General features: G+C 36.8%; 1 protein-coding gene across 1 annotated transcript in view; it reads right to left on the bottom strand.

The window, feature by feature from the left end:
• FBXL7 (F-box and leucine rich repeat protein 7) overlaps nt 1–23,107 on the bottom strand; it is a 172,649-nt gene that overhangs the window by 112,405 nt on the left and 37,137 nt on the right. Inside the window, exon 2 of the mRNA XM_053998221.1 lies at nt 20,725–20,814. Coding sequence (XP_053854196.1) covers nt 20,725–20,814 — 90 coding nt within the window. The remainder of the gene's footprint in view (nt 1–20,724; nt 20,815–23,107) is intronic.

Below are 23,107 nucleotides of genomic sequence, written 5' to 3' on the forward strand. Positions count from 1 at the left end.
ATTATTGGCCACCTTCTGATCCACTACACATACCTCTGCTATTCAAGCAAGCAGAGAATTAAAAAACAGCAGTGGAGGGAGCAGACTGGAATGAGAGGTTACCACTGGGTTTCAGAGGCATTTACAAACAGAAGGGACTAGCCATGTACCTGGGAGATCTCCTACCTTGTCCCACTCTTCCTGACCAGGCAAGGTTTTTCACCATGCAGACTTTTATCTTCCCCCTTCAGATACCTGTCAGGCTTCCTTTTAATTCTTACAGATGGCTGTAAGAAAAAACACTTCCTCATCCAGTGTCTGCTTCTAACTTTTTAACATTTGGAGGTCTGGGATGTGAATGTGGAAAGGGTGGGATTTTTTTTTTGGTTTTTTTTTTTTTCCTTCTTGTCAAGTTGTTCATCTTTGCTGCTTATTTTCTCTATTTTCTCAGTCCAAACTACAGCATCTGTGCAAGCAGTAGAGGGATGGCACTGGGAAAACCAGGAAACAGTTTCTTGATCAGCTCTAGCACCCCTGAAAATTATCTTAGATTGCACTCATGGTGACACTGAAGGTTTTAAAGATACAACACAGATGAGCTGAACGTTCCAGGGTTTACAACTCAACATAATTTGGATCAGGCAATGCAAGGGTACAGAATTCTGACAAAAATTAGCCTAACTCAAGCCAGGAACTCTGTATTCCATAGGTAGAGAAATAAGCAATATAACCTCACTAAAAATTATAGTATAACTACGAAATAATTTTCTCAATCTTCACAGAAATAGTCAATATGCTGCAATAAAAAAAGGCTAAAGAAAGTTAAATGTCAATGGCACATGCTACAGACACATCAAGAAGTGATGTAGTTAAACTTCTGTGATCCTTTTGTACAGGTATTGTGCAGGTTATCTTTATGGTTGAGCAGCTTCAATACACACATTTAAGAGCACTGCTTCGGACTGTAATAAACTCATCTGTTCCTCTTAAAATATCTAAAATTATATTTTATACTATTATAGGAACACCACATATTTAAGGGGGGGAGGGGGAGAGTGGGATGAACAGCACAATCTCTTTTTATACCAAATTATTTCCAAAATACTTAGCTTTTTGCATAAGGAAATGAAGCTTAATTTCATCTCATTACTTTTTCATATCTACCCTCTTCTTGGTTTCTAGGCAGCCCTAGCGATTTCAAAACTAGATAACAGCTATACTTTTTCAGTAATATTAATAAAATTGTTAAATAATTCTCTAGACTGAAAAATGGAAGGATATCTTCTTATGGTTTTCATGATCTCTTTTTTTCTTCAAAATAAGCTAATTCTGTTTACTTTCAGGCATCTTTGATATTTACTATGCATAATCTGCATTACTGACCAATTTCACTTGTGGGAAATAAATTTTTCGGATTTTGTTGCTGTTTGTTTTTATTCTTCCTGGCAAACACCCTGTTACTTGCCTATAGCATCAATGTGAAAAAGGAGAAATCATATCTAGAAAATACCCTAAGCCTACAGTCTCAGTAGTTCAATAAGAAAACTGAGACGTTTTGAAAATGTCATTCCATATCTAGAATCTGTAAGTTAATTCTAACTCTATCAAATTTCATAGTGAGGTTAACATCCCAAGACATACACTATATTAGTCAGAGCCTACAAACTTTGATAGAGCAACTAAGCACGTTTTATTAACTGAGGTGGAGACTAACAGGGCACCTCCTGACCTTCACATCTATAGCAAATAGTGATCCCTTTTATATACAGATATTTGCTCTAGAAAAATAGTTTATTTATTTACTATGGATCACACTTTCAACAAAATCCCTGAACAAATGTCATATGCTTCACCTCCTTCCCACATACAGGAGGGATAACATATTTTATCTCACATGTTCCTATAAAGTGTTTTCTACATACTTTGCTAGATTTTCCTATCATTTTAATGCTTATAAAAGCTGACCCTACAACAGAACAGATGGATTAAAAGAAGGTTTCTGGAGACACTTTACAAAACCTCTTGGACATATCAAAAAAGCTACCTTGGCAGTTGCATTGTCAGAGACGCTTTTCCAGCCTGTGTGGCAATTCAAATCCTGATTTTCTTTAGGCTACTGTTCTCCAAAGGGAAAAATCTGGTATTTTGTAGTAAAACTGGAAAGATTTTATCTCTCACATCAGCAAGCAGAGTCTTGCTCTCTGTGAATACATTCAAATCCTAAATGATAATCCATTTCAAATTTACAGATTAAAACCAGCACTAGGAAAAATACTCGTTTGTGGGCAAATCCAACATGAGAGCAGACAAGGGATAGAGTCTGCAAAAAGTCATAAATAATCCCTTTTCATTTTTAGTTCTTCTATTTCATAGCAGTGTTAGCTGTTAGTTACAAGTGTATGTACAAGATTTAAGTATAGTCCTACACATATCTAGGCCAATCTTTGTTTCCTTCATGACTCAGCAGAGGCACCAGAACTTAGCACAGGCTAGTTCAATGCTCACAGTAAAATCTGATCTATTATTAAAATCTAATTCTCTCATCCACACCAAACACGGACAAGATCTTAATCCTTTCACTTTACAGAAATTTTGTTCTAAATTCCAAGACACACTTATTTCCTCTTCCTCTCCCAACCCTATACTAGGAAATAAAGATATTTCAGTCATTTCCTTTACAGGTCAGGTTTTCTGAACACAGGTTCAATCTTGTATTGCCTTGAAATTACTCAAATCATTACACTTGTAATGAAATACATTCATAAACGCTCAAAACACCAAGATGCTTCTTAAAGATAAACACAGCTTAAAATACAAAGTACTTGAAATTCGATCTAGCAAGGAGCTCGTATATTGTACTTAATGCTTTGCAAACTAAAGGAAGGCATTTGAAATGCCAATGGGAAAAAATTCTGAAAAAATTTCATTTATATGAAGTTGCCATTTTAAGACACTGTAGTACTTTTTGCCACCTCTATACAAAACAGCAGCTTTTACTTTAAATACCACAAGATTTATGGTGTCAGCCACGATGGCTGGATCGAGCTGGGTCCCTTCTTGCTTACCAGGTTGACTGAAATGTCACCTAAGAGCTGCAGGACATGGACTTCATGGATTACGAAGTCACTTGCCTCTTGTGATACCCGATAGACCACATACATCTGAGAACGGAAATACCTTTAAAAAGCCCCATGGTGTTAGAAAGTGCAGCACCAGACAAACGAAGCTATTTCACTCAAGTTTGTTTTGGCAGGTTTTCAGCTCTCTAGTCTATCCTTGCCTTGTGTTCACACACAGGACTTGGAACAATTCCATTTATCAAGTCTACCTAGGTGGAGCATTAAGTTGGCCTCTAAAATAAGAGAGGGACAAAAGGGAAAAGTAACAGAATTCAATACTGTTAACATAGTTTTGTGTATGCAGGACAAAAAATGTAGGGTAGATGGCAGGGGGAAAAAATCACATGAAATCTGAAGATACAAAAAAATACATTTCAAGCCACGCTACTTGGCATAAGACAATGTTAGCCAAATATGAAAACCTACTCTTGTAAAAAATGTCATCAAAATATCTCAGAATAATTTTCAATTAAGCTAGAAAAGGGATATATACTTATTTCCATAGTCTAAATCAGACAGTTGCTAGTGCTTCATGTAAGACTGATGAGCTTCTGGTTACGCACATTATATTTCTATATATTAATAAAATGGCTATAATTACACACATATCATATATCCAGCATACATCTGCTAATGGAAATAAGAAATTACTCTGTGTTTCATGTAAAAGCTACATTTTACTTTACACTGTCTTTCAAGAGAAACTACATTTTTACAATACCAATACTTGCATTAGATACTACCAGGAAAGAGTAACTAAATATGTACACTTGGGCATCTATTCACATAAGAAAAGCTTCCCAATTGCTGAACTTCTATAGCAACTTGAAGAAAAATGAAAAAGTTTTGGCTAGCAACTATCATGCATTGATCTTGAATAATGAAAGCAACATCCTTACTCTATTTTGGAATTTAACTTGGACAAAATTCAGCTTCCATTTTATTCTCAGGCATTTTAGTAAACCGTAACCAAGTTATGATCGGTTTTAATTAAGTTAATGGATTATGAAAATTAACTACCTAAAATCACGCAAATCCTTTTTATCAGGGCCTACATTTGGCTTCTAAATCCGGTTTAGTTTGGCAGATGCTTATATCTACCAAATGGCAAAAGCAAAAAAGCAAAAATAAAAAAGCAATGAGAAAACATTGCCACTGGAATGACATCTAATATCTTAAAAAACTGTTTCCACTAATAAATATATCTTGCAGTAATTTCAGTGGTGTAATTCACCAAACTTTAAGGTAGAAATTGTATTCTTATGATCATGAAATTCCCAAAGCAACTTTGTTGAGCATTTTTAAGTACTACTGCAAGGTACATGCCATCCTTCCTGCTGTATTTTCTGTGTGTTTCATAGCTATCAAATAGAGCACAGGCTCTAAGTCAGTCTTGTGCTCCAAGCTTTTGAAGACTAATGCAACTTAAGTCAGAGCCTTAACTTGATTTAGAGTATCAAGCTGATGTATACTTGTTTATTCAAATTTTAAATAAGTTTTTTACATATAGAATGAACCAAAGTATAGATAAATGAGTCATTAATAACACAACTTAACATATACACTGCTTAAACAAACAAAAAAAAACCCTCACCATTTTACATCTTGTTACAGTTTGCCTTCATGGCAGGCAGCCATCCTGCATCATTTGTGGGTGAGGAAATAGACTGAAATGATAAATGACAGGAGTAGTTTCTAAGAGTTAAGTTCCTTGACTCTTCCCAGAACAGTGCTTTTTTTCAGGGGAGATGTCATTACATCAGAAGTTTCTACCTGAGGGTTCAGAACTTTTACTATCAATATGAAAAAAAAAAAAAAAAAAACAAAAAAAAAAACAAAACCAAAAAAAAAAAAAAAAAAAAAAAAAAAAACAAAACCAAACCTATTATCAGCAAGCTTAAGTTCATGACTGCACTCTGTACTTCATGGAAAAGTTTCAAGATCTGCGGATCAACGAGCTGACATTCACAGTACATTATACATTACTTCAGCTCTGTTAACCACTTTGGCAAGGAGTCAGTCCTTATACAGTCAGCAAGGAGAACAGAAAATAATTCTTCCCCTTTCCCTTCTAGGTCCATCCTATGTACTTGATTAATGACTGACAAGTTTCTCCAGTAACATAAATCAACATATTTAGCAGGGAAGCCACAGAAAATTGTTTGCCTATCAGTAGAAATTAAACATAGGATTTGTACAAAGATTAAGCTTACGAACGATGGGACAGATAATTTGCAGCAAGACAACACACCAGTAACTTCCCACCACAGGAGGTCTTCTGTAAAAGCTTTACTAACTCCAAAAGTCTCATCTTGGACAACAGGGAGTAAGTAGTAGCAAATCTCAGTAACAGATAGCATCACAAGACTGCAAGCAGATGCTTTTCCCTGTGTTAGCAGGATAAAAAGACTACATTTTCAACACCTGAACTTGTCTACTTCTGGTGTAGTCAAAGTTTTTCACCCAGAACAAGTCAAGATAAAGCTACTCAGTTACAGCTTTACTTCTCAAAACAATTTAAACAGACATTTAAATTATCCAAGACAAAAAGTTTAATTGCTCCTAATAATTTAAAAGCTTCAGAACAAGCAGAAGGTAGATCAAGATGATCACTGATGGCATCCTATATTAGATTTATGATGCTGAAGCCCTTTTATGACTATAGGAAAAACAGACAAGGTTTTTATTTCCTTCTTACTGTGCACAATATTTGGTGAAGAATAGTTATGATTATTACTCCGGCAATCAAGCCTATTTTTCTGCTTGTGGAAGTAGATTAATTTATGACTGCCATTGCTCACTGAGGAATTTCTTTCTGAATAACTGTACAATATGGGATATCATTTTATTTCAGGTGAGGCTACTAAAATACAAAGGCTACAGCTCCAGGAAAAAAAAAAAAAAGAAAAACAAACAGACAAACATAAAACCAACAAAAGAAAAGCCCAAATGGAAAATCCAAAACCAGGAAAAGGAAAAAAAAAAAAAAAACCACCACTTTTTTTTTTAATGAAATATCATTCAAGTCTACTTTACAGTTGCACAAAGTTCTGCCAAGCAATTCCATTTCATTGTCATGTCCTGCAGGCAGTACTCCTTTCATCCATGTTTTCCATTTGAAAATGGACTAGGTATAGCCAGTAGGCTTTCAAGAAAGCCATCAGCCACTACTTTACACCTCCAACCTTCACATCATCTGAGAGAGATGGCATCAAATCCTTCAAGATTATGGATGATTTCTCCTGCTGGCCAGCTGAAACCCAGCAGTACAACATATCTGAGCATTGTCCTAAACCAGTCCTCTCGGACAAGGTCAACAGATAGTAGGTATCCAAACCCAACCTTCACACTGTCTAAAGGTGAAGACTCTAGAGCAGTGCTTGGTCTCAGCAAAGACATTTTGACTACATTAAATGAAGCACATGCACAACTAAGAGTGCTCCAGAGAAATTAGTTACTTGTTTGCCTTTAGTCCTATGAATGCAAACTGTCATGAATGCCCTATGGTTCTACAGTGAACCATGGCTTAGCAAAGCCATCTGTCAAGCTATCAGGAAAAAAATTAAGGTCTTCACACTAAGCAACTCCAGCCCAGACAAGCGATGCAACAGAACAGGGTTGTGAACATCAAGTGGCTTCTGCCTCCCACACGACCAACAGTCCATCTCAACTTCAACACATAAACCTTAGTGCAGCCATACTTTATACATCCTTGGAGAGGATTAATTTAATTTTGATTTCCTCTCTGTGTTTGCTTTGGAAGTTTGCAGCTTGAGCAATATATATATGACCAAAGTTTGGCAGCAAGAAGCCCGTAACTATGATGTATATTATCTCAGCCTGGCAAGCATATTCAGAAAAATAAGCTGGCAGTGAGGACAGCTACATCTCACATTCAAAAATAGTGTAGGAATAAGGAAAGGCAAGACATTTCCAGGAGGTAAATTTAAGATGGATGAAGTCTGATATCATCCATGTGACTGAAGGAACACAGTTCTCAGCAAAACAAGCTTTGATCATGACAGAGGAGGTGGCAGACATACAGATGCCTTTAAATGCCTTTTCATTATCCACCAGGTTTCTAGTGTATTTGTTACTGGTACCTTCCAAAGCTTGCCAGAGCAGTGGTGAAACCAGGGCCCTGCAAAGAAGTATTACTGCCACAGGACAGCACACAGAAAACTAAGAGTTTTGCTGGTCCAGTTTGCATGTTTGAGCATAATGCTAGATTGACAAAAAGAATAAGTATTTTCTATAATACTTTCCAATGAGAGAAATAGTCATGAACTCTGAACCGTACTATTTCCACCTTAAGTGTCAGTTAAACATTACAAATTTCAGTCTCAACTTTTATTCCAACAGCTGTCCATCACAAAAGTTAAAAGTTGCTATAAGATGCTATTCTAGATACATACTATTCTGTTCCAAGTAATCATAAAATCATGCTTCTATGATAATACCTCCCAGCCTATAACACATTCTGTGCACAATAGAAAACAGCTTCTACTGCATTCCAACTAAATACAAGGACTTTCTTTTTAGCTTATTCATGCTGTTTCTATATAGCTGAAATGCATTTGCTCAGCTGAGTTCTCTGGTACCTCCCTGCAGTCATAAGCTCCACTTTATGAGTGAAGAAGGCATTATTGCCTGGAGCAAAAGAATCCATCCATCCTGACACAGACCTTGTTTCAAGGATTTTCTAGCACACAAGGGTTCTTCACTGTGTACAAACTCGAAATTATCCAACATCACAACCTATTACTGTTTCAATATTCTTGTAGCATTTAGATTTCCATGCACCTAGAAATGACAGGGTTCCTTTTATTAGACCTCTCTCTGAGTCTGTCAAGATTATTAACCTCATTGTTGCTTCCACCAGAAGCTTTCTGTAAAGAGACACAAATGCTGGAATGCAATGGCCTACATTTTCCTTAATGTCTTGTTATCACTGCTTAGCAGTGTGTTATCCCTACAGATGAAACCTAAACCTACATTTTTAATATTATACACTATAGAAGCTTTATTTTCAACATTGGCTTTACTACCTTTGCTATCTTTTAACATCACTGCTCCCTTCTCCCAGTCTAAATTCAGGGCCTTTAGTTTGAGCAGTCCCTTCCCTCTCCAAAATTCAGTTTCATGTTTCTGTGATAAGGAACCAAAATAACTTGCACAGAAATTGCAAAAACAATTATAACATAATCCATTCCAACTCAGTCACAAGCTCAATGCCAGAGCTAAGCATGACTGTTCCATTAAAACTAAAAAACTAGACACAGATGAATAGGAGTTATCAGGTTCAACTCCACAGTCAAAAGTTCACAAAAGAAAAGGAAAAAAAAAAAGAAACAAAAAGGAGGAGGGGAATATAACCTGTTTAAAATCAGCATCAGTTTCCTACACAGTATTTCACCTAGGCCCAAAATTCAGTATGCAATGTTCAAATACCAAGAATAAGACCATGTATTTCAACACCTATATATAAGCTTTTTTTTTTTTTTTCTTTTAAGCCTTTGCCATCAAGTGATTCATGGTTTGAATACAGCTATCTGAAGACTACCATATTCTGGATGTGTAAGACAACATCATTTACAAGAGGGTGCAACATAGTTAAACACCTGGTTTTCCCTGGCCTTCTTCTGTCAGCCTGCAATTCTTTCCTCGAGGAAAAGAAGAAAATTATGATTTTTCAACTACTTCCAGATGTTAAATGGCAATAGCTCTGACCAGGATACCTGAAGCTTCAAAAGCTCCAACTAACTTGCACATCCACATTAAGCAGAATCAAATTAAGGCATCAAGTCACACTTCCAGAGCTCTGCACAGGATGCCCTGACAAACTGGGGGCAGGAGTGTCCTTCATTTGGATCAAATTAACACAGACATGATGTACAAATGAGGACTTAAAGCCAGCATGTCAATAAAACAGCACAGGAGCCAAAACACTTCCAAGCCCAGCAGAAGACCTAATTCTGAGCTGAACTCACCACTACCAGACCACAAAGCTTCCCCACAAAACTGGGTCAGAATTGAAAAGAGCACAGTCCAAGGAGAAGCAAATTTTTTCCATTGATATTTGAACCACATTAGTATTAAAAATACTCAAAGTCAGAACAAAATTGATGCTACTTGTTTAATTTTCAAGAAGCAACCAAGGCAACAAAACCTTGCCAGCTTTTGAGTAAACATGCACACACCACAAACTACTGCAGTACAGTGTTAATGAGGTGAGGACTGATGATGTGTTCCTGGTTTAGCATTCTCCCATGCCAAATTTCTTGAAAGTTCCAATACACAGATGGGAAGAGTTGAAAATCATCTAAATATTGAATTTAGTTTCCTGGACACTAGTAAATGAAACAAAGAGAAATAAATAACCCTCCAACACATAAATAGCACCCTAACACCCAAAATACACACATTTTTCTTGCAACAGAGAAATGTGTCAAGACATAAATGGAGACCAGTATCATTGACAGCCATGCATTTCATACCAAAGATGATCATGTCCTCAGGTTAAAAGGAGCTGAAAAACATGTCTCAGATTTTTCACTTAAGTTTTAACTATTTTCTTTTCATAGAGGCTTTGTGTAATGATTGATCACTAGCTCCAGTTTATCTCACTATTCCAGTGTAAGTCTTTTTAAGAACAGCTCAAGCTGTTTTTGATGGACAACTTCTTGATGGGACATATCCATAGGTTCAATGAAGCTCCAACATCAACTGAACTCCTTCAAAGCTTTGAGGAAATACGGCCTCTCTTAGGACTTGAAATTAGAGAGACTTTTGAATTTAGCATAAAAGTATAATTCAATCCAAGACAATAAGCAACATTTTCAGAATGGTATGTCAACTATTTCTTAGAACCACACTCACAATCCCAAGATAAATATCATTAAATTTTACATAGAGTTTATGATTAATCTTTTGGATTAAGAAAGTTTATCTGGTTACATAAGTAGCATCAGATTGCAAAGATTCACTGTGATTACATTTGCTGTTAACTAAACCATCTACTACAAAGTGCTTCTTTCTCTGGCATACACTGGCTAACCATTCAAGAAAAAAAGTCACAATTTCCACAAAGGGGCCCAAAGGAAACACTTTGTCTTTTCTGAAGTATCTGAGCCTGCTAACTTTATAAGCCTAATATATCATATTGAGCAACAGACAATAGAATACAAAGGTTTGGACACTCATAGTTTTAACCATTTTTTTAAAAATTATTTTGCAGATACTGTTTTTCAGTTTCTTTTATCTAGTTTTACTCTTTTCAGTTCCAGCCACACTCCTTTTTTCTCCTATTAAGAAAATAGTTAAGTTTTTGTTTAATTAGGGTTTTATTATTCTTCCTTCAAAAACAGTACAGAATATCACATATTTAAACATAGTTGCTTCAATTTAGAATTAGGAAATGTTCAACAGTAGAAGTTCATGGCATATTGTCCTCCTACACTTATATTATTTCCAAGATACATGAGAAAAGATCTTTTGGACAAGGATATATAAGGAGTTGGTCTAATATTTCATGTTCTGATTTCTGTGAAATTTGTGGGTTTGAAATTTAAGCGATTACAGTTCTGAGTTAAAGCACAAATGAAGTATAATAAGTTACTCGAATAGTCTGGGCATTAACTTGATACCAATTTCAAGAAGCTACCCCAGTCTTTGCTTTAGGGCTCTGTTCATATTAAAACTGGAATAACCAATAACAGAAATCAGGACACGAGATAAATTACATCAGTTCTGAGCCTTGTTTTTTCTGTTTACAGCATTTGCCAGCTGTCTAACTGAAAATGGATATCTATCAATAATCACGACAGTTTCTCACAACCAAATCCCATGTTTGCTTCAGAATCTTCACAGTCTTCTGCTCATGAACCATATTTTAAAAACAACTAGTATCATTTCAGTAACAAAAAAACCATAGTAGGTGGGTTTATTTTGTGTGTGGTGTTGGGTTTTTTTGCCATATAAAAGCAGACATTCTAAAAGAATTAAAAATATGTGAAAGCCTTAACACATCAAGGTAAGAAGATACCAATTCTCCTTCATTCTACATAGCTGTTTAATATGACCAGTGAAATCTGAACCCAGTGACTGAATGGCAGTGCTGCTATTTTGAATTGGATGCATTTTCATTGGGAGTGACATTCTCAGCATAGTCTGGCAAACATTCACGTTTCACTAAATGCTACGGAATTAATTAGACAGTGGCAGAAGTGATCTTTATGAAACACTGATGGATAGAAACAGATTTACCATTCATCTAACGCCATTTCAGAAGAAAGAAAAATAAATATGCGTCGATAGCTTTTTCTTTTCCAAAACCAAATTTGTTAAGTAGTCTGTGAAATTAACAGCACCAACTGGCACCCACTGATGTCAGCTTTTTCTACTGGAACACAACAAAGCATATTCAGAATATTGTGAATTTTAGCCAGGAGCCAGGTCCAGAATAATCTCTCATTAAAACCAGGCACATCAGCTTCTTGATCAGCTTCACATGTTTTACATGGCAAAAGCTTTCAAAAGACAAACCCAGCACTGGACAGAAAATCCATAATATAACTGAATCTGAGGTACAAGGACATTAAAGAAATTTGAGAAATTTAAACCTACAGGAACAGCAAAGTGAAAATACACTCACAGCTAAAATTAGATTGAGCTGTAATTTTGCCTCAGATTACAAGAAGTTACTGAAGTCTTGTTTTTAAAGTGAAAAAAAAAGTAATAGTAAGAGAGCATTTTCAGAAAGCAGAGTTCAAGCTAATGGTTTATTCCAGCCCACAGTAAAGAAGAGTCAATTGTTTTCCAAGATGGAACTCACAAAATACAGTCCAATTATAATTTTATCATTTAGACTACATGTGTGCCTGTTCTATAAGGAAAACTACCACACAAATCTTTCCTGGACCAAGGTAAATGACTGCTTTGAACAGTGAACAGTTTCTGAACTCCTGGGTACCACACTAAGTTTTTATTGCTCAAATGGAAGCTCATACTCCACCTGACAAGGCTTATAAATGTTTATTTCACAGGGTGGAGGTGGCAAGTGTGGGTGTATCTAATAAACAAAGAAATAATCAATGTTTACATATGCCTACATGGACATATAAATATTCACGTTAAGCAAGCGTCACAAAAAGCTCAAAAAAAGAATTTGTGCCTACTGCCCACATCCTTGAGATTTCTTACTGTTTGTCTTTCAGAGATTCCCACACAGCATTATTTACCTACAATGAACAAGGTAAAAAACTTCCCACAAACAATGAATACCTCACAGTGCTGTAAAATTCCACTCTCTTTAATATACAGGATGGAAATGGGAAAACTATACAAGGTGTTAGGGAAAACTAAAAGCACTATAGATTAGATTAGGCACTGGTAAACTCCAAAACATAGTTATGATAACTGTGATAAAATTTACAATGGAGATTTATGATGTATCCAAGTCACTGCAAGCAGCATGCTGGATTAGTCATCCAGTAAAGCCATCAAGCTTCTTCCCACCCACACATTCACATGTCCAAGGCAGCACAAACATGCCACAAGTAAGTGACATGCTTATGAAAAGTCTCCCTACTTCACTTTGTGGGAGGGTAACTCAAACTAGCTGATTTAAATTGACTACAGGATCCTACAGACAAACATTTATAATGCACATCTAAAGAGACCCTGCCTGCCTTCTGGCAAATCTGTGTACACTCAAGAGGACAGAGTAAGGAAGTAAAAACCTCCTAGCCCAGTATAGATGACAGGTTGCTATGGGAAAAAAAAAAAAAAAAAAAAAATCTTTTATTCAAACTGTTAATACCACAATTTTACTTTGAAGTTCAAGAGTTACAAACTCCCAAATCCGTCATCACAGCTCAAGATGAAAACTATCCCTAAATGGGAAAGAAATATCACAATGGTCAATTAGTGATCAGGCACACCACCACTCCACAAGTTCTACATTCAGGTGTGGCTGATTAAGGCTAGAGGAACACATAAATGGTAAATCATCATATTATATGCATGTTCACAACTTCTCCCCATACTTCCAGCCTAGTCTGATGTTACTGCCCAAACCAAAGATGATCCAACAGTCAGAATTAACAGGAGCATGGGAATTATCATTGTCTACTCTTGAATTGCCATTTTCATCAGCTGATCCCAGTATATACTACTCAAGGGAAATTTGGGAATGCTGGCAGAATTGAGAAGATGCCAACCTTGAGAAAGACACAGTAGCAGGTACTATGGTACAATAGCCAGAAGAGAAATACAGAATGGCTCAGCAACTCCAAGCCGATATTTCTCAAGCATGCTGCTAGTTTTGGCACTGTTGGTGGTATCAGTCTTAAAAATTACACAGTCATTCAACAAACTGACATAAAAAGATAAGATATAGGAACATAAGGCATGATATTTTGTGCAATAAATTTAAACTACAGCATGTTAACAGGGATTGTGAAGTTATAGTAAAAAAATTTTCTGTTCCAATTTTATTTCATTATTTCAATCAAGCTAGAACTAATCTGAAGGAAGTTGCTCATCTCAGTTCATAAATTCTGAAAAATGGATAAACCTGACATATTTAAATATGCATTATCAGGTTGTATATATTCTTCAAGAAGTTTTAGGAGACAGTCTAGCATTCAAGAAGGATGGGGTTTTGACTAACAAATGCTGGGCAGTCTTCATATCCTTTGAGATGACTTCATTTTTCAGAGAAGGAAACTAGTTTAGACAGATATCATAGGCAATAACAGGATGAACAGTTAAGTGTCAGAACCTCCCTGTGATAATAGTATTTAAGTAGTTTGGTACAGTATTTTACCTAAAGAATTAAATTTGGGATCTTTGATTCCTTAAAATCAGATTTACAGGTAATTGAATAAATTGCAATCACTCCTACCAAGCATCAGACCTCACTTGGAAAAGCTAATGCCAGGTTTTTAAATTGGGATCACTTCTCTTTAACTGTACTGTAAGTGCATTTGCTCTGGTGGGTCTCACATTTCAGGCAGCAGATCAAATAAGACTGCAGTTTCATGTACCTCTCCAATTTGTTCTTGGTATTGTTTGGGCAAGTTTTAAACATTTGGCTATAGCATTTCAGTACAAATTAGCCAGAATAACGTACGGTTTCAATTTGCAGGTTTAACCTTGCCAATGTCTCAGCTACTTTTGCCTTGTATTTGAACTAGAATTTAAATGCTCATTGTAATGGTATTGTTGTAATTATCAGAACAGCTCTGCAGGAATACTGCCTATTAGATAGCAAAAGCATATCAAGATGTGGTTAAGTACAAAAAAACAGTGCTTAAGAGCAAGCTTTATGCTACTTTGTACATTCACACACTGCTTGAGGTGATTATATTTGTGTATGCATTCAGATATTCAGATGTTGGTTAAAGGAATTTAAATAGTGAGCTCTGTTTATTCGGCCAAACTGTTTATAGTTTTGGATTTATTAGCTGTCACACCTCTCAGCCCACTCTTGCTCCTCCTCAATCTTTTTGGCTTGAAATGATTCTGTTTTGGCACATTCTGCAATGCAACATTTCACTTTTCTAGAAAACTTCCCGGCTAGAGAAGTAACACAAAACCCCAGGAAACTTACCTAGTCTCCAGTTTCACCACCAACTCAAAACAGCCACAGTTCACTCAAAGCCAACTGAATCTCTGCCCAGTTCCAAGCAAGCAGGGGCAAATTCAGGCATTGATATCAACTTCTGACATACTGTGGTGTACAGAAAGCCTGCTTTGACAGAAGTTCAATAGTAGAACCAAGAGCCCAAATACCCAATAAGAGGCTGCAAAGACACGAGGACAGATAAAGAAAAGAACTGTCATCAAAAGAACAGGAATTATGCATATATTCACATTTATCTGGAAAGAACACTTAAAGGTTTTCATTTCTGATACTGGGTTAATAAACTTCCAATGTTAAAGAGATAGTGAAAAGAAAAATGGTAAAGAACTAAAGTGGGAAATAATTTCTTAACAGGTATCAGATGAAAAAAGGGATCTAAAGAGCTCTTTCTCCCAAAGGGATCATCATGAAAATCTGGGTAAAAATCTGCATCTCTCTTCAACAATAATCTTTTGCCACAACACCTAGCTCAGTGTCTCAAAAAGGCTACACAAACGACTCAAAGGCTTCAATGGAAGTCTGATATGCCTAACATAGGTATATCATAAATAGGCATACCTATTTATGTCAACCTTAATACACAGAAAGGATATCTATATGCAAACTGGTTCTCTGAGATTTTTATCTCCCATTAAAAAAAGATCAGATTGCACTCACCTAAATCTCAGTTTGAGCTGATTCTCTAGCAGGAACCATTTCAAATACAAAAAGCATTCCATAGCAATGAATCTGTTCCACCTTCCCCAACTTTTTGATACTGTCCATCACAGTCTACAATGCAAGAATTTCTTCTCTTAAATTCATTGAATAGATTAATAATTACTCACAGATCCAAAAGATTCCACGTTTTGAAAGAATGTGGTTATGAAGCCAAAAGAAATTAAACTGATTACAGCCTCCCAGAAAGTATCCTATAACAAGTACTTTATTCTCTCACTTGAAAGGTGAAATGAGAGGCACACAACCCAAATAAATTTGTGTTCAAGAAATGTCACTTAATATATTTGCATGTAGAGCAGTGATAAATGTTTTCTGATATTGAGGTCAATTTTTTCTGTAAAGAGAATGTTTTCTATATAAAAGCTTCATTGGCCAGGTCCCACAAAGAAAAGGCCCCAAACAGCCTGATCAAGCAAACCATCACCTTGCACAGGGTACAGCAGAACTTTTACATGAGTAATTAAAGCTTTACATGTTTGCAAAGTGCTGCATTTTCACACAGTTGCCCCTCCAAGACGGTTTAATGGAGGGAATGACTTCTAATGAATGCAGTTGTTCCCACCAGACTATAGGCCCTGCTGCTCTGAGAGTCATTGAATCATTTAGGTTAGGAAAGACCTTTGAGATCATTAAGTCCAACTGTAAACTCAGCACTGTTGAGTCCAGCAGAAGCACTATAAAACCCAAATATAACAGGAAGGAGGATATAGCTATGAAAGGGAGGGCTCTTGTACACACCTAAACTGCAGAAGAACTACCTCTTGTGTTGAGATGCATGCAAACAGCTATTGCCAAAACAAATTCATTTGATCTCCAAACTAAATATACATTACAGTGTACTCTAGAACTGTCACACTACTGCAAAAGGAGAAACAAAGTATTTAGTCTTTGAAGGTCCCTAGAAGTCAACTAAAAGCAGATAAAATTTGAAGTTCTTCAAAATACAGCAGCTGGCTTCATCGTGTTTTTGCAAAACTCAAAATACTAAGATTTAATGGGATATATTCAGAGGTACTTCAGCACTGAGCCGTTCTGCTAAAATAGCGTTCTACTTCAGACCTAATCCTTCAATTTGATTTTACAGAATCTGAGAAATAAATTAGAACTTCTACATTGAGCTCATACATAAGCTCTCAATTTAAAGCTGCCTCTGGATTACATCTTAATGGTGTTATACATGAAATGCAAACAGTATTGATTTTTTTATTTGGAAAACAGTCAGTCAAGTTAATACAAAGCATGCAGCTCGGACGTAACGTTCCACGCTTTGCAGGTAAGTTAGAAGAAAACTCCCTGATCAAGGTAAGCCCATACAAAACCAGTCATTCAGTCTAATCTTCTAAATCAAGTTTCAGACAATAATATTCCAGCTGAGACTATGTCTAGCAAATTGCATTTAAATGGCCCACAAAAATCCATTTAGTCTTTCACTTGCCAAAGAGCAATGGGGGGTAGTAAAAACTCATGCGTTCTCACATTTCCAGCTATAATTGATGGATAGGGTAAAGAATTGCAGGCAATGTCTGAGACTGGAAAAGAGGTAAAAGGCAGTGCATATTCAAAGCTAAAGAAAACTGTATCCTCAGGAGACAGCATGGAGACGGCAGAGTGCACGCACACCCACAGGCTACCAGGTTTCCTTCTGAGCCAAGCTGTAGCCAAACAAACAGGTATCTCCAGCCCATGAATTACACAGAGGACCAGACATCTGGATTTTGCCACCTTCCCTTCACTGAAGTGCACAAAGTGAGAGCCACTGGACTCCAGTTTCAGCACCTCTGCATTCCTCTTAAGAGCATCACTGGTATGTCAAAGCCTGACTTCAGGAAGCTGCGCAGTCTGCCAGGTACTGTCTGCTTTGCTCTATGCAACAAAAACAGTTGTGGTTACCTCTCCAATGCATCATTGAGTGAAACTTGTTTAGCTAAAGATACCAGCAGACATTGTCCTTGTCGGGAAGATGTGCCCTTCATCCAGACACACTCAATAGCATGGCCAACATTTTGTCTCTTTGAAACATAAAATACTCCACAATTCTACAGATTATCTAAATCCACAATGTGAGGGAGGGTACCATTATTTTGGCCCTAACTGCACCACCCATGCCCACCAAGAGAGTTAAATGATGTTGCCTTAATAGGATATCTAGAACTGGAACAACAAAAGTAATTTCAAACATCTTGTTATCTATTTCTGGTACCTATTCTGTAGAGAAACATCACATCTCTGAAACTTGACTGATAACGTGGTTGCATTCATCAGGATGAGAAGTGTGGTTTGATTGCTTAAACTTGATGGCAAGATAACACCTGCTGTCAGATACTTCCTGAGGTGGTCTGCTCTTCCAGGCAACAGTCCTGCCTGACATCTTTTTATAGTTCTCAGGAATATGTAGCTGCCTAAGTAGTACTTTACATGTCTGCTTCTCAGCTGTAGAGTACCAGAGATAAAATGGATCATTCCCACAAATTTGCTTTCTAGTTGTTTCAAGGTATCCATTCCATTGATTCAGCTTCCACAAGTGTTGTGCCACCTGTTTTACAGAAACAGAAGACAAGCTGTGCAGAACTGGAAAGAATTAGGTCTGTTTATAAAGATGGAAAGCAGAAGCTGTGAAAGGCCTTCAGCCCCAAACAAATGCTATGCTCTTCACAGAGCTGGGCACTCAGGAATGCAGCTGGCAATAGAAATTCAGAGGATGCAAAGAAGCTGTCTGCCACTTGCTCAATCAGGATCATTTCCCATGGCAATGAAGGTGAAGAAGAGTTTACCTGCAATGTTTCCTAGTCCTTCCCATGCCAAACCTAGCTGCATACAGCTGGCCACACAACACATGACTCTTCCACAGAACAATACACAGTGCTGTGAATTTACAGCACAGGCAGAATTGGAGCATTCTGTCCCTGCAGTAAATAGCCTCCAGTGAAAATAAAGATAATATGTACCACTCTTTGTGCTGGGCAGATACTATTGTACCATGGCAAGCAAATGCTACAGCAGACTAGGCGATTTTAACTAACAGTGTAAAAAAAATGTTATGCAACCACCCCTAAACACGTAAGTGCCACTGCTTGTAGAGCATCTAACACAATCAGACTCCTGCTCTTAGCTGGCCCCTAGGCATTACTCTATAACTGAACAGTAAAAAAACGTTCAGCATACTGTAAGAACAGAACTCAAGTCATCTTGTGGAAGGTATGAGTCTTTATTACCAGCTGAATCCTCCTTCAGTATAAGTCTACTGTTCATGGGGAAAAGAGGCCAAGCACTGAAGTTGATAAATGCACCTTCCAGTAACACACCAGTTTCAACAGTGCCTGTTTTGCCCCAGCTACTTCCATACCTCTTGTCTCACTTGCCTTCACAGAATTCTTATGCTCCCTGGCTATGACATTCAAAGTATCTGCCAGATTTTGCAGCAATCCATTAAGGTAATTTCTATTAAACTGCCCCACATTAGTAATTCTTCAGGAGAAAGAAATGGTAAGAAAGTAGTAATAGTACAGGCTGAGGAAGAAGCTGCTTCTGAATCTGTTGTCAAAATAATATTTGTCAAATCACACTATTCTAGGGCACAGAAAAATTAGGCTAACAACTGAAATTGCCTCCAAGTATAGAATACACAATTACACTGCTCTAAAGGCTGATTTTGCATGTGAACTCATAAAAACGTAATTTTACTACAGTTACTGCTGGCCTGCATTTAAGCCTCCCTTGCTAATGAATTAATCAGCTGCAAACTAGTGGCAAAGATTTCAAGGTCAACATTCGTATTCAATGGCTCAATAATGGGCTAAATTAAGAACAGAAATCACAGAGATTAGTACAGGATTATTTTGCATTATCATATTTGAATCTGAGGAAAAAAACTGCATTACAGACTGAAGTAGAAAAGAAATTCAAATCAATTCTTAAGTACTGACTTCAGAGTTTCCACTCTTCTTTTGTGGTTTCTTTTCTTTTTCATTCCTGGCTGTCATAAAGAGAATTTATTTCTTGAATTTTTTTGTGCCCTGGTAATTCACCTCTTTCAGGTACCTCAGAACTTTTGAATCTAAGGTTTAGAGAAACATGAAGTCTACTATTCAACTTATTAATAACTATTTTTTGTTTGTTGTTAAATTTATTGGGTGGACTAAAAAGCACAGATTCTAAACTAGTATTTCTTATGATTCATAGGTACCTGATATTCATTCTTGATATGGGATTATGCATGCCCAACAACAGAACTCTTGTGATTTATGTGGTCATTTATTACTTATATGAACTGCTTTTACTGAACAGATTCTACAGTCATAGTCAGACTTGCCACACTAGAACTATTCAAAAGTCTGACTTCCTCTAACCATAAGAAATAAAACTAGACTGAGAGCAATCAGAGCTTGTAACTTAATTTGTAGTGACAGAAGTGTAAGAAATCAGAATTATAATTTGATTACTACCAAGTAAAACCAAATAATTACAACAGAGCTACATAGAAACACTAGTTAAGGCATATAAATGCACAATTTTTACAAATCCTTATGGCTCACATCATTAAATTATATATAGTTATTTCCTCTCAGCCTTAAAAGACACAATTATAAAAACTAGGGCAAAGAGACTTCCATTTAACAGAGCACACCTCCTCACATGTAAGAAGTCAGAAAGCAAGAATCAGCATTTCTCCATTCATAGACCAGTTAGTACAACATTGTACTGATACTGACAGATACAACATCTCCTTCCCCTGGACATCAAAACTCTAGCCCTTGGTGATGACATACTCCAGTAACTGAGGTGAGGTGTATTGACCTAATTAAATCTGTCAGGTCAGCATATCCACAGCTACACTTTTGAAAAACTTGTCTCAAACAACTCACATTTTCATGGTGTTCACAGTATGAAAACAATTTTGATATTTGACCTAAACTGTATGTCAAAAAGCTTCCATCAAGCATATCCTTCAAATATAGTTGTAAAATAATATCACATAAAACCTTAAGTGTAAAAGCCTTTGCTGAAAAAGCAGCATATAAAATTACTCCTCACTCTCTACATTTGGGTTCTGCAGAAGTACCTTAAATCTTTTGTCACAAATTCAAATCAGAAACTACCATAGGTAGAAGTGAAAACTGTTTAAAGGAAGAACTGCTTTTGGATTTCTAGCAGACCAATTCTACTCTACACAGAAGGAATGAGGAGGAGAGTTTCTTCTTCTGAAAACTGCTAGGATTCTGCTGGGGGGCCTGACCTGGGTAATGAGTACCAGCTGCCTACCTTCACTGGTAGCTGCATTCTTCTGGGCTTTGGTGGGTGTGTGATCCGTACTTGAACTCACGTCGGATGAGATGCTTGAGCTGCCCTTGCCTGCAAAAGGAGAAAGAGGTGGAAAGGGAGGGAAGGAGGGAGGGAGGGAGACAGAGAACAAACATGAGTATCAACTCTGAAATAGAAAGACCTTCAATATCTGAACCTGGACAATTCCAGGAAGGTTTAAAGCAGCTGATGTTCATTTTGTACACACCAGAATAGGAATTCACTGCACTGTAACTTCTAGCACATGCATCTTCACATGTATTAAGGCTGCAAATAGTCTCCTATGTCACAGGGCCTCTCACTACATACTTACAAAGCTCTGTTGAAAATTAAATGTTTGTGATTAACAACATTAGGGGAACTTAAATGCTCAGTTTACTCATTCAAATACCTCTAACACAGATCAAGAAAAATGGTTACATGCAAAATATGTTAAATGAGTTTAGATTTCTGTTTTATGTGTTCACATCATGTATTCAAGTCATTTAGTCAAGTGAAAATAGAAGCAAGGTATCTGTTTTCTCCTTCACCATACTCACTGCATGATGTAATATACCATTTCAAAATTAACTTCTCACTAATGCTGGGGGGGTTTTAACTGTAAATCATAACCTATGGATGTTTCTTCTCCTTTTTCTCTCTTAAAAGCTGTTCCTGAATTTCCTACATCACTGTCTTCAGACATATATGCAGGATGTCAAATTCTAGATACAAGTCACAAACAAAAGAAATCCAAATACATATTAAAAATTAACCTATATAGGTACTACAGAAGAACAGAGTTGGCTAAACCAAAGCTGTCTTTTTGTTTTCCTGTGAGGATCTAGGAAGGAGTCACTTCTCTTTCCCTTTGCTCATTCTACTCCATCTCAGTAATTACTAACAGGGAATACTGCTCTACTCTGCAGCAGGAACCAGACCAACCACCCAATGGGCAGTAAGTGGGATAATTCTAGAGAGAGGAAATGCAGTGAATACTGTTACATTTTAAGAAGTTACCTATCCCCACAAACACTGCATCACTGAAGCCTTTAAGACCTATTTATTTTTTTTTGACCAGAATTAATCTGTATGCAGAAAGCTAGCTGACTAACTAAACCAGGTTTCTGTCACTTGAGTAAACCCATAATCACAGGAATGTTAGCAAGCGATTTTTCTGATCTGTTATTTCAATCAAGCATTCCTTGGGGTTCTGGGTTACAGTATGCCTGGTTTTCATAACATTTAGATGTAAGGGAGAGGTCTGCTTTTTAAAGGTGCCACAACAGAACAAGGGTTTAAGATTTAATGGGAAACAACTGGAAAATGTGCAAATCTAGGTTGTTTCACAACCAAGGTACTGCCACTTAATCCGTCAGCCAGCCCTAGAGAATCATTCTCCACAGAAAGTTGCTTAAATTAACATGCTTAGATTTGAGAAAGGACTGTGAATCAAACTGGAGTGAAAGGATATTAAAATGACCAAAAGAAAATTAAAAAAAAAAAATGGCTAAAGCTAGTAGTTGGGCAGGGTGAAGAGAAAGAAAAAAGTGTATTTCCAATGATTCACTCACTGCTTTTTACATTCCTTTAAGTTAGGCAAAACCAAGAAGCAGCACTTCCAGAATATCTTCAATTCTTCTCAAGCTGTGACATGAGTTGGAGTAATAGATTGTGGTCTTTATAGAAATTACTGCCCCAAAATAACTCTACAGCTAAGGCAATGAGGTTTGTGGTAGAAGAAAGGCAGAAGATAAAAGAGAATGGTAGATGTTAGACGCTCTTTCCCAGGAAGAGGCCAAGAAACACCTGCAGCAGCTGAAAATCAAATCGACAGGAAAGGTATTTAGGTGGTATTGACACTACCAGCAACTCCTTATGTATCAAAAACTGCAAGTGCAGAGGCAAAAAAAAAAAAAAAAAAAAAAAAAAAAAAAAAAAAAAAAAATCCAAGGGGTATCAGCATTCCTTAACAGATTAATAGAAAGAAAACAAAATTAAACAAGCTAACTGGAAAAATTATTTCCTCAAAGCAAATAAACAGGATTTCCTCTAAAAAAGAACTTATCTTTTGGTGGGGAGGAAAGAGGAAAAGGAAGTCAGTGATACCAAATAACAGCAGAGTAGCAAGCTGGTAATATCTGGCATGGGTTCTTTTCACAAAGTGAAAGTTTCCCAGGTTCCATACCTCCCCATTAACAGTAGCAGTTCTATTTACCCCAAATACAAGCCCACCTCAAAGAGCATAACCCAAATATTTACCTACCATAAGCTACTAATTATCAGTACACCTAGTAGCAACACATTTACAATTGCACACTTCTGTAGAAATTGTGAAATGCCTGATGTAAGTGTAGATATTTAT

The sequence above is a fragment of the Vidua macroura genome, chromosome 1 (assembly GCF_024509145.1).
Source record: "Vidua macroura isolate BioBank_ID:100142 chromosome 1, ASM2450914v1, whole genome shotgun sequence".
In the NCBI taxonomy this organism is placed as follows: Eukaryota; Metazoa; Chordata; class Aves; order Passeriformes; family Viduidae; genus Vidua; species Vidua macroura.